Source organism: Macaca nemestrina, chromosome 19 (assembly GCF_043159975.1).
Source record: "Macaca nemestrina isolate mMacNem1 chromosome 19, mMacNem.hap1, whole genome shotgun sequence".
NCBI lineage: Eukaryota > Metazoa > Chordata > Mammalia > Primates > Cercopithecidae > Macaca > Macaca nemestrina.
In genome coordinates this window covers 41,549,750-41,562,887 of record NC_092143.1, presented here as the reverse complement: position 1 = coordinate 41,562,887, position 13,138 = coordinate 41,549,750, and the positions used below count along the sequence as shown (strand labels likewise).

Genomic DNA, 13,138 nt, shown 5'->3' with positions numbered 1-13,138 from the left:
ATTGTTAAATGAGCTAACACGTAGTGCTGAGAAGCGACCTGGCACAAAAGCGCCCCATAACCAGTAGTTTTCCAACTAGAGGGTTCAAAATATATAATCTCAGAACAAATGAAGGGGAAAATACATGCCAAGATGCTTTATTTTTTAAATGTATATATTGTATCCTGAATATTCTGGTTTCCATGTTTTCCTATCTCAAAATGTAGAGTGGACTGGGTGCTGTGACTCATGCCTATAATCCCAGCACTTTGGGAGGCTGAGGTGGGAGGATCACTTGAGACCAGGAGTTCAAGACCAGCCTGAGCAACATGATGAGACCCTATCTCTTAAAAAAAAAAAAAAAAAAAAAAATTCAGTTAGCTGAGCATGGTGTCGCATGTCTGTTCCCAGCTATTTGGGAGGCTGAGGTGGGAGGATTGCTTGAGCCTAGGGGGTTGAGGCTGTAGTGAGCCATGATTGCACCACCACACACACTCCAGCCTGGGTGACAGAGTGAGACCCTGTCTCAAAAAAACAAAAATATAGAGTAGTCATTTAAATGAGCAAAAACAGTTATAAATAATGCCAGTTAATACAAACAGGAAATATAAGGAAAATAACACATAAATACCAAGCATATGAACAGAGGCTCATCCCTCGAATGAAAGTCAACTTTAAAACATGCGTAAAACATTTAGTATGAATAAGAGTAAAAAAAAAAAAAAAAAAAAAAGAGAGAGAGAGAAAGAAAGAACAATGACCTAAAAGAGTGGTGAAGAAACAGACTGGTTCTCTTCTGGTGGCTATTGGCCGTATCAACGAAGACTGTAAATGTGCATGCCAGCAATTCCACCTTTAGGAATTTATTCTGAGAAAATAAATGAGGTTACAAGAACATTGTGCAATATTTTTCACAGTATGAAAAGATAAACAATTTTTTGGTATGTTCAAAAAAGCTAGAAGATAGGATTTTGAATGTTTCTAATGCAAAGAAATGATAAATATTTGAGGCAGTGGATAACCTAATTGCCCTGATTTGATCATTATACATTGTATACATGTATTAAAAAAAAATCACTTGAACCCCATAAATTTGTGCAATTATTACTCTGAACAAAAAAAAAAAAAAGGAAAATAATGGGAACCAACCTAAATGTTCATCAGCATGGGAATGGTTAAACACATTATAGTATATGGCATCAGACCTTGGCAATTTAGGAAATGTATATTTTTAAGAAAAAATTACAGTACATCCATATGCTGCCTTATCATGCAGCCATTTAAAACGGCAATATTGCCTTTATATGCTATAGGAAAAGATAGACATAGATTAAGATTTAGAGTAAGAGACATGGCACGATCCCATTTGTTTTGAGTACATATTGTGCCTAAGTCTAAAGCAGCAACTCCCAAGAGAAACAGAATGCAAACCACAACTGTGAGCCGCCTGTGCTACTTTACATTTTCTAACAACCACCTTTAAAAGGTGAATTGAGTAGAATATTTTAGCCGATATACAAATAACAATCACTTCAACACATAACCAATATAAGAAGTATGAAGGATATTTTGCATACATTGTTCTAAATCTTGGAAACCCAGTGTGTACAGTACTGCACGCTTCCAGCTCATCCCAGCCTGGGCCAGGCTCATCTCATGTGCTCAGCAGCCACATGCAGTTACCCTATTGGACAACGGAGGTCCAGAGAACATGCCTAAATGGTCAAGAGTGGTCGTTTCTGGGAATGAGACTACAGAGCTCTTGTCTTTTCTGCATTGTATGGATTGTTTCAATAATCATTTGAATTCACAGAGGGAAAATCAGCATTGTGAAAAATGCTTTTTAATTTTCCTTTAAAGCTATAATAAGAGACCAGAAAGCACAGCTTAAATTTAAAACTCCTTTCAGACTGCTCTTGCTCCTTCCCTAGGGGTGGTGGGGAGTAGGAACCTTTTCTTCCCATGCCTTGTCTATCGCTCTCATAGTTACGTGTTTGTAGCAATCCTACTTCTTCTCTCACCAAGTCCCCTTGTGATCAAGACCCCTGCAGGACCGCAGGGAAGGGTTAGGGAAAAAAAGAGGCTAGCCACATAATGCTGACTGCCACCCAGCATGGTGACTGGAGGGAGAAGCAAACTGATGAACAGTTGCCAACACTATGTTAGACGAACACTTCACATGGATTAGGATCATAAGCCTCCAGTAACCTTCCCATGGTGCAGGTACCACCCCAATTCTTCAAATAAAGAAATCAACACTTAGTATCTGTTCTTTGAAAAACCAGACAAAAACAAGAAATGGGGAAAAGAGTTCCTATTTAATACATGGTGCTGGGAAAACTGGCTAGCCATATCTAGAAAACTGAAACTGGATTCCTTCCTTACACCTTATACAAAAATTAATTCAAGATGGATTAAAGACTTAAATGTTCGACCTAAGACCATAAAAACCCTAGAAGAAAACCTAGGCCATACCATTCAGGACATATGCATGGGCAAGGACTTCATGTCTAAAACACCAAAAGCAATGGCAACAAAAGCCAAAATTGACAAATGGGACCTAATTATAAAGAGCTTCTGCACAGCAAAACAAACTACCATCAGAGTGAACAGGCAACCTACAGAAGGGGAGAAAATTTTTGCAATCTACTCATCTGACAAAGGGCTAATATCCAGAACCTACAAAGAACTCAAACAAATTTACAAGAAAAAAACAACCCCATCAAAAAGTGGGCAAAGGATATGAACAGACATTTCTCAAAAGAAGACATTTATGCAGCCAACAGACACATGAAAAAATGCTCATCATCACTGGCCAGAGAAATGCAAATCAAAACCACAATGAGATACCATCTCACACCAGTTAGAATGGCAATCATTAAAAAATCAGGAAACAACAGGTGCTGGAGAGGATGTGGAGAAATAGGAACACTTTTACACTGTTGGTGGGACTGTAAACTAGTTCAACCATTGTGGAAGACAGTGTGGCAATTCCTCAAGGATCTAGAACTAGAAATACCATTTGACCCAGCCATCCCATTACTGGGTATATACCCAAAGGATTATAAATCATGCTGCTATAAAGACACAAGCACACGTATGTTTATTGCGGCACTATTCACAATAGCAAAGAGTTGGAACCAACCCAAATGTCCGTCAATGATAGACTGAATTAAGAAAATGGCACATATACATCATGGAATACTATGCAGCCATAAAAAAAGGATGAGTTCATGTCCTTTGTAGGGACATGGATGCAGCTGGAAACCATCATTCTCAGCAAACTATTGCAAGAACAGAAAACCAAACACCACATTTTCTCACTCATAGGTGGGAACTGAACAATGGGAACACTCTGACACAGTAAGGGGAACATCACACACCGGGGCCTGTCGTGGGCTTGGGGGAGAGGTGAGGGACAGCATTAGGAGATATACCTAATATAAATGACAAGTTAATGGGTGCAGCACACCAACATGACATGTGTATACATAAGTTCTAGGGTACATGTTATGCACATGTACCCTAGAACTTAAAGTATAATTTTAAAAATGTAAAATAAAATAAAAAGAAAGTATCTGTTCCAATGTGTCAGAGCTGAGAGTTCCACAATATCCAGGGTGGTCCATGTCAAGATCATAGTCACAAAGGCCTTGGAAATGCCCATACCAAGCTCCCTTATTAACACCATGTTATCAGACAACTGCATTTCTTCATTAAAGAAAAGCAAATCCCAGGCATCATTTGCAAAAACCCCAGATCCTGACATTTCTCCTCTAAGCTCATTCGTAAATCTCCAAATGTAAATAAATGTTTTCACTTAGACAAACCATTTTCATTCCAAACCCAACATGTCAAAGATCAAGAATTATCCCTGCTCCAACCTGGCTTCTGTCCACACTCAAGGTGGACATTTCAAGTTCATAGTTGACTCTTCTACTTCCCTTGCCCTTAATAAAACATTTATTGAGTTCTAGTCTCTAATCTCTACGTAACTACAAAAAGTAGTAATGAGTACACCTAGCATCCAGATCTTCATTTCTAAATTCCATCCTTCAATAAAAGGAATCTGACAGGCATCAGCTTAACCAAAAGATCAAAGTGATCCATCAGTAACAAAACACATTGATATCACCTGTCTCCTGAGGTGATGCAATGAGGAAGGCACAGAATTTCTGATGTGTTCTCACCCCAAATTCACAACCTCCATGTAAGCATAAGACAATCAGACAAACCCAAAATCATTCTATAAAATTATTGAGAAATGGTTTTTTTTTGGGACAGGGTCTCACTCTGTCACCCAGGCTGGAGTACAGTGGCACAATCACAGCTCACTGCTACCTCAACTCCCAGGCACAAGCAATCCTTCCATCTCAGCATCCAGAGTAGCTAGGACCACAGGTGCATGCCATCACACCTAGCTAATTTTTTTTTATTTTTTGTAGAGACAAGGTCTCGCTATATTGTCCAGGCTGGTCTCAAACTCCTGGGCTTAAGGGATCCTCCCATCTTGGCCTCCCAAAGTGCTAGCATTACAGGTGTGAGTGACTGTGCCTGGCTTGACCAATGCTATTCAAATGTCAAGGTCACAAAAGACAAAAAACTGAGCAACTGTCACTAAATAGAGGGGGGCAGGGAGCTACAACCCTCAAAGGCAGTGTGGAATCCTAGAGAGGATCCTGGCCCAGAAAAAGAACATTAGTGAAAAACGTGGTAAAATTCTGGTGAACTCTATAGACCAGTTAGTATTACAGAAATGTTAACTTCCTGGTTTCAATAATTGCACTATGGTTATATGACATGTTAACACTAGAGCAATCTGGGAAAAATATAGAAACTGCGCTATTTTCTCAATGTTTCTTTAAGTCTATAATTATTTCAAAATTGTTAAAAATAGTGCTATAATAATCTCCAAACACATATAGCTCATGCCTGTCCCTATGCTTGAACTCACTCTCCTATTTCCTCCTGAGAGCATCCTTCTCTTCACAGCCTCCTCATGCATTTCAAATCCTATTCATTCTTTAGGCCCCAATCATGTCCCACTACACCTTAAAGAATGCCTTTCCCCCAGTACTGTAGCCCAACCAGACCAACAGTTCTACAAAATGCCTGTAACTTGTAGAGGAGTATGTGCACTCCTCTAATGACACAAAGATAATCCTGTATTGTTAGTGTACTTTGTGTATTTGGCTTTTGTCATCAAACACACTGGAGGCTCCTAAAAATGTTTGATATGGCCTCTGTTCTCCAGAATCTCAGCCTACTTAGATAAGGCATCACATAAAATCAACAAGGCTCGGGCAGGCAGATCATGAGGCCAAGAGATGGAGACCATCCTGGCCAACATGGTGAAACCCTGTCTCTACTAAAAACACAAAAATTAGCCGGGTGTGGTGGCACGCACCTGTAGTCCCAGCTACTCGGGAGGTTGAGGCAGGAGAATCACTTGAACCCAGGAGGCAGAGGTTGCAGTGAGCCAAGATCATGCCACTGCACTCTAGTGACTGAGACTCTGTCTTAAAAAAAAAACAAAAAGCTTAACAACAAAGGAGGGCGGGGCAAGAGTCTGCTCAATGAGTACAGGTTACAGGTCGTTGGAATATACCACATCCACAAGTCACCAGTACAAACTTCAAAATTCTGATGATTGCCAACAGGGTCAAGCAGGATCCACTGGGCTTATAGGCCCATCTGAAAAAGGGGAGCGGAGGATCAACGGAGTTGGAACTAGGGATGGGAGAAGAAAAAAACCACATGCAAGACAGAGAATGAGGTTCAGAAGGAAGGTGACAGCATGACACACAACCTCCATGCTTCTCTTCAGCCTGGGACCCTACAGGGGTCAAAGCCCTTGAGATTCTCAATATCCACTCAGCTAAGCCACCATGAGTTATGGGTTAACTTGGGCTCCTAGAACCTGATCCTGAGATGAGGATTCCTGCTCAAGAGACTTATAAGGCAGTGTTTTCAGGAAAGACTGGTAGGGGAGTAGAGAAGGTGGACAAGAGAGGGAAGGAAGTCAAGCAAACATGTGATATTAAGGAAAGTCCCAAACATGGTAACTTTAGCTCAACTGTACAAAGAAACTGAAAACAGTATGGGCCATACTTTAGAGCTGTTCCATTCCCAAGGTGAGGGGATAGGAAACTAATGTCATGCCATTGGTTAAGACTCTTAAGGACTGTTAAGGACTGTTCCCTTTTGCAGAGGATGTCAATTCCCAGGTTCCCTATGCACACAGGCAAAACAGCTTCAGGAGCTTTGACAAAGAGAAGGGTGCTGGCTATTGGAAGTGAGCTAACACCAGGGCAGTATGCAGGGAAGGGAGTAAGGGGGGAAACAAGAGGAGCACTAATAGCTTCTGCTGACACTCTTCAAGTCCTCATGTCCTTAACACTGTCACCACTTTTTGGAAAGAAGAATATCGCTCAGAGCCACCAGCAAAAGAAGGAATCATCAGCCCCTCCAGCAGGGGTGACCAGGTACAGAGGAAACAGGTAGCTCTTGCTGCTTTCAGACTGACACTTGGGAGAAACTTACATTACCTGAGGTATAGGTAAGGGACAGTTAAAGGACACCCGCCCAAAAGCACGGAAGATCTATTTTTCAAATAATTGGTCCCAAATCAGCACCCTTAGTAAAGGCTCCTGGGCGCAAAGCTGCCATACACAGGGTGTGTCTGCCAGTAAAGTAACCTCCCAGCAGCACTCAAAAACCCACTGCTCAGACACTACCTATCAATTAGAAGCCAAGGAGGAAAAAAGGTTATTTGAAGGAATTGGTTTCAAGGCACCAGTTTCAATTTGATGATTTCTCATTCACTCTGCTGGCTAGAATCAAAGTAGCATATTGAAAATCCAGGTATTTGAAACAGCAGTATTTAAATTTTTTGTCCCAAATAACTCTTCTGTAGAAAAGAGTTCAGCCTGAGGAGGAGAGGTTACATTTTATGCTTTAAAATCAGACTACCGTCTGCAATCATAATGAAATGGTATTCACCATGCTTGCACATGGGCGGGCTTCTTTCTGGACCTATGCAAAGCAAAGCCCGCATTGTCTTTTCCAGTGGGTTGGAAGCCAGGCACTCACACTGACCACATGCATGCCACTGTGACAACAGACACCATCATCAGCTCCACCTTTGGACCTGATGTGAGACTGAATGAGACTGACTCACTTTGACATCACCCTCAAAGTGTCTGGCACTGACTGATGCTCTTTCTCCATCCAGAAAAACCTCACTACAAAGAAAACAATTTCTCAAAGGTGAGGTGTTGGGTCTTCTGAGAACAGGAGTGTCTCTGTTCATAGAGAAGTGCCGTTTGGCCCCCGACCCGCCAAAAAAATCACGTAACATATAAACAGTTGAAGAGAACAGATTAAGAAGAGCAAGAACACATTTAATTGGATGGAGGGAAAAAGAAAGTCTTTGCTTAGATAACTAGAAATATACTAAGTTCCTACCAAACACTATTTAATACAAGTTAATATATAAATGTTTCATATTCCAATAATAACATCTTCTAACTGTCACAAAAGCAACAGGTATAATCAAAGGGCTTTAAATTTTTCATTCCCAAAAATGTATAAGTGCTGTTAGCATAATAGGTAATTATTTCCATCACACATAACACATTGATGTGTGTGCCTGGTTCCAGTGTTTGTCACATTAGGAAAGCCCACTTGCAAGTTAAAAATAAAAGGGAACATTGGCTATTTTGATAATACAGTAAAAATGAATAATCTCCAAGAAAAGCGAATCTGCGTAGCAGGCATGGCTTCCCTGTGTAACTTATGATTCACATGCGCAATGAGAAGCCAGCTTGGCAAGTGGGGAGACCATGGTTAGGCAACTACGCAACTGCTTCTCATAGCAAAGCACAAGGGTGTTAATTTCCAGGAAGAATAACCACTGCTCAAAACAAATCTAGAAACTACTGTCTTAGGTCCCAGAAAATCTCCTTAATTTCAGAATCAAGACCCAAAATGATTAAGGACTGGAAACCCAGAGCAAGGTGCAGCCCAGCAGCCCTTAGGGAAGAATCCTAATATTTGTTTGGGATTAATTATGCCAACCCCTCACACCAATGAAGCTACTTTTTAAGTGTCTTATATCCAAGACCTTTCTCTGGTGACACCAGATTTGTACTTATCTCCATAACCTGAGAAAAAGTACACTGAAACCCAAGTTCAGACTCCCACTACTTTATCATTCCTAAGAATTAACATGCAATGTATTCATTTCTAACTAAAAATCAAGTTGAATGGTTTCTCCTACAAGTGTTGTCTTTAAAAGCAATCCGATATTAATTCCTGTTTTTCAAAACTAGGGCTCCAAAGATTAAGGGTTTATTCAATTGTCCATCAGCCCCATATGAGCACTATTCAAGATCACGGAAAAATGCCTATCATGAAAAAAATTCACATGGATTTCAGAGTTTTCTGCACCAAAGCAAATGCATAGTTTTGTACTTGTTATAACAAGCATGAATGGGATCTAGAACAGGGTCTAGTTTGAGGCACTAAGAAAGATAAGTCATCAGTTTGAAAAGAAGCCCCTATCAGGGCAACAGGAATTCTACTAAAATTGAAGCAAGACCAAACATCAAATTTATGACAAAGCGTGGAGAGAAGAATTGTGAAATCATTACTTTATGAAGTTGATGGGGACAATGCCCCCAAATAAATCAGTTTATAAGTGGGTAACTCATTTGAAGAAGGGACAAAGTAATGTTGAAGATGAAGCCTGCACCAGCAGACCATCCACATCCATTTGTGGGGGGAAGCATCTTATCTGTTCCCTAATTGAAGAGGGCTGACAATTAATGGTAGAAACAACAGCCGACACCACAGACATCTCAATTGGTTCGGCTTACATGATTCTGACCGAAAATAAAGTTGAGCAAAGTTCCCACTTGATGGATACCAAAACTGCTGCACCCAGATCAATTGCAGACAAGAGCAGAGCTTTGGATGGAAATTCTAAACAAGTGGGATCAAGACCCCGAAGCATTTCTTTGAATTGTAACAGGGGATGAAATGTGGCTCTCCCAGTATAATCCTGAAGACAAAGCCCAATCAAAGCAAAGACTTCCAAGAGGTGAAAGAGGTCCAGTCACAGCAAAGGTGGACTGGTTCAGAGCAGAGATCATAGCAGCATTTTGGAGGACTGCTCAAGCCATTTTGCTTGACTTTCTAGAAGACCAAATGATGATGACATCTGCTTATTACAAGTGTCTTGAGGAAGTCAAAGCTTTAGCAGAAAAACACCAAGGAAACGTCACCAGAAAAGTCATTTTCTGCCACAACAATGCTCCTCATTCCTCTCAAAGAAGAGCAATTTTGCAAGAGTTTCTATGGAAAACTATTAGGCGTCCACCTCACGGTCCTGATTTGGCTCCTTCTGACTTTGTGTCCTAATCTCGAAGTTAATGACCTGCATCTTTTCCAGTTAATAATGTAAGACTGCATTGGCATGGTTAAATTCCCAGGACCCTCGGTTCTTTAGGGACGAACTAGGTGGCTGGTATAACTTTCAAAAGTGTCTTGAACTTGATGGAAATTGCGTTGAGAAATAAAGTTTATATTTTTAAACTTTTAACTCCATTTTACCCCACAAACTCTCCCCCTCATATAATAACAGCAATTCAATATTGCCTGACAAAGGACTTTGACACATTGGAGGTATATTCAGTTGAGTCACTCCTTTTACTTAGGAGTACAATTTGCATCTCCATGCACTTTAATGTAACAAAGCTTCGGCTTTGAGCACTCCAGTTCAGATTTTTCCCCTGCCTTCACTGGCTTCCAGCCTCCAGTCCCAGCTCCTGAAAACCTAACCGGCTTCAGGGAAAAAACCTGAGCTTTTAGGGATCCTCCCAATACCTCCACAGCCAAGAGGGGTGGAGTGCCATTCCAAGCCTAGGACTGCCACAGAGTTGACGCCCTGGCTCCCTCCTCCTCGCCTCCTCCCCTCCTCCCCCAGAGGCCGTTGCCCATCCCTGATCGCTGCACAGGAGGTCCCTGGTGGGCTAGGAAGTAGTATCTGAGGCTGCTGCGTCCCCACCCCCAGCCAGGTGACCCTCTGCCGCCACCTTCATGAGCGTGAACCCATCCCGGCCCTGCTCCCCGCTCCAGGAGGAAGGCGAGAGTTTAAAATTCCTCAAACTTAGAAGGGTTGCCAGTCCACGGAGCAGAAGGGCTCCCCCACATGTGCTGGACAGCCGCGAGTGCTCTCCAGGTAAGGACGCAGAAGTGACTGTTCCTACCCAGCCCAGACCTGATGGCCCGGGCGGGTGTCCCGGGAATCGCACACCCACACAACGCGCGCGGACACCACACGCACACACAACTCTGCACGGAGGCGTGTGCACAGGCACTGTCGAATGTGTTTTGGCCACCCAAGAAGATGAACAGGAAAACCAGGCATTGGACTATCCAAAACTTGTTTTCCTAAAGGGCACATGTGAAGAAAAGGCCTTTGCCCATCTCACTCCTGACTCCAGGGTGAAACTTGAGGGGTCCCGGACGGCTGCAGCGCTGCCTCCAGCTCCCCTGGAAGCGGTGGCTCGTCCCTAACTTTAACCACAGCAACTGCTGCGGAACGCGGGCGTCTCCGCCCAGGCTGCACCTGTTCCGGATTCGGAGCACCCAGCGTCGCACATCCCTTCTGACCTTGAAGGCATCCTGAAACTCACACCCTGCTCCCAGTTCGGCTTTACTCCAACCCCCTTCCCCACAGTCACTGAAGCTCTCTTGGTACCAGAGGGGCCGCGTCAAAATACCCATCCCCAGCAAATTCACAATGCTCTTCCCTGGGGTCTCCGGAGATAACGGAGCACCCCTCTACCCATCGCTTACCCCCACTCCATCCAGCTGCCGCGCCCTCACGCCAGGTTGAGTCTCCTCCCTCTCCACCAAGTCCAGAACCCCCACCTCTCCCAAGTCCAGGGTTCCCTGTTGTGGGTATGCGTGAGGAAAGGACGCCTCGGAGGCGAACCCTCGAGAGCCAGCGCCGCAGAGCCCCTGGGGCGGGGTCCACGGCGGGGACAGGGGACAGCGGCGGGCGCACCGCGGGGGACCGTCCGAGCACGGCGCTCAGAGCTGGCAGAGTCGCCCCCGCGGTTCGGGGAACTCAGCTGGAACCCAGCCCAGGCAACGAAAGTGAGGGGCGCGGCGGGGAGGGGGCGACAGCACCGGCTTGGGGCTGAGCCGTGGCGCTGCGGAATCTCCAGGAGCCGGGCGGCCGGTCAGTGCGGGCGTTCCCGGAACCGCTAAACTTTCTCCGCCAACAGAAGTTAGGGACGCCGAGGACGGAGACGCGGGGGACACCAGGAGGGGTCTCCCGTCACCTCCCGCCTCCAGTAGCCGAGGGAGAAGGCGACCCTGAGTGCCAGGTGGCCCCGAGCGCTCCGCCCCGGCCCCGCGGCGCCTCTCCCGCGGCTGCGCTCACCTGGCTGTAGAGCTCGCCCACCGACATGGCCCGGGCCGGGCGGGGCTCAAGCCCCGGCTCCCCGTTGCACCGCGGCTCTCAGTCCGCGGCCGGCCCGCCTGGCGCCATGTTCCCGGGCTGGCCTGGAGTTTCTCGATCTTCTCGCTCTTCTCCGATCTGCCCCGCCGGCTTCCCGGAGGCACAGCGGCCGGCTCGCTCCCGGCGGCGCGACCTTTACTCCTGCGGCGGCGGCGCAGCAGCGGCCGGACAGGAGTTGCGAGCGCCGGGGGAGGAGGCAGCGCGACGCCGCTCCCCGCCCAGGTGTAGGGAGGAGGCGAGGGCCGGCGAGGAGGGAGGACCCGCGCGCGTCAGAGCGGACTGCCCGTGCGCCGCCGCGCCTCTGAGCCCTGCCGGTGCCCGGCCCGACGCGCCCTCCCGCGCCCCCGCTGCCACCTGGGCCTCCGGGCCGGGGGCGGGGCGCTCAGAGCGGAGCTCGGGGACCGGCGCGGGCCGCCCCCTGCTGGACGCCGCACGCGCAGGCACAGGTGCGCCCCGGTGCCAGCACCTGCCCTTCCACCCGCACCCGGCCCGGCGGAGTCCGGTACGCACGCGGTGCACACAAGAAAAGGGGAGAGGAACTAACCAGAGAGCGGGGAAAAGAGAGAAACTTCTATGGCTGGAAGGCCCCGGACGTTGCCCTCGATTTTACCTGGCTGTATTCAGCGCTTTCATTAAAATTCAGTTACTCGTAGATCGTTATTAAGGCGACCTGGACATACGTACACCAAGGATCTTCTCCTTCAAACTGAACTCTCTGCGCGGAAATCCGTCAGAAAGGTGGGAGTCGTAACTTCTTCTGTACAAATATTGGCCACTTTCGCCCACAGCCTCCAAGGAGACTCCAGGCCACTCCTCTCAGAGGGCTCTTGCTTTTCCGGGAAGTCTCACGTTCTCCCAACCCCCGTCTCTCCTACATGCAGACTCCCGGTCTTTCTGCCACTCACTACCTCGTTTATTTGTGTTCCCTCTCTGCCCATGGCACTTGGCTGCCTACAGCAACTTCAGCTCTTCTCCTACTTCCAGTGAAAAGTAGAAATTTCAGTCAAGAAAAAAAAAAGACTGCCAGGAGTCTGTGGAAGGAGACCAGGGCTGTCAGATGAGACACTCCCTTCTGAAGGTGGCATGTGTCCCTGAACCAGGGGTGGCCCCTGAAAAGTGGTTCTCCACCAGAAGATCTATCTATACCAGCCGGGGCAGTTGTTCAGGAGCCTCAGAAGGTGATTCTCAGAGGCATCCCACCTGGAACGCAAGATCCCGTTGTAATTCACCTGTGCAGGCCTTCCCGTGGGCGCCTCCACAATGAGAGTCAACTGGGGAGCTTTAAGCGATCCAAGGAAGAGGCCCCAACCCAAGGAATTCTGATTTAATGAAGGAAGGGACCTGGGTATCCCAATTTTTAAAGCTCCTCTGAAAGTCTAAAGGACGGTACTTCCAGGGTGACACATGCATTGACCAAAGCTTGGGTGGCTCTCATTGGACCTAAAAATGGAACTCTTCATATCAGTGGCAAGAGCAGAAAGGAATTTTTTTTTTCTCGTCCTCAAAAGTTTTTCTGCATGGTTCCCTTCCCCGGATTCCTGTAACTCTTAAAGTGTGTCCCCACCCCCCCATGCCCACCATCAGCATCACCTGGTAACTTGTTAGAAATACAGGTTATTGGGCTCC

The 13,138-nt window shown here is 46.0% G+C and overlaps 1 protein-coding gene across 3 annotated transcripts in view; it reads right to left on the bottom strand.

Moving 5' to 3' along the window:
* Positions 1 to 11,816, bottom strand: part of LOC105489400 (myosin VB) — a 389,540-nt gene extending 377,724 nt beyond the window's left edge. Inside the window, exon 1 of one of the 3 annotated variants that reach the window (XM_011754158.3) lies at positions 11,435 to 11,816. In XM_011754158.3, coding sequence (XP_011752460.2) covers positions 11,435 to 11,461 — 27 coding nt within the window. In that variant the 5' untranslated portion in view covers positions 11,462 to 11,816. The remainder of the gene's footprint in view (positions 1 to 11,434) is intronic. The other 2 variants (XM_011754162.3, XM_011754161.3) reach the window with 2 other exon arrangements.
* Positions 11,817 to 13,138: the final 1,322 nt, after the last annotated feature.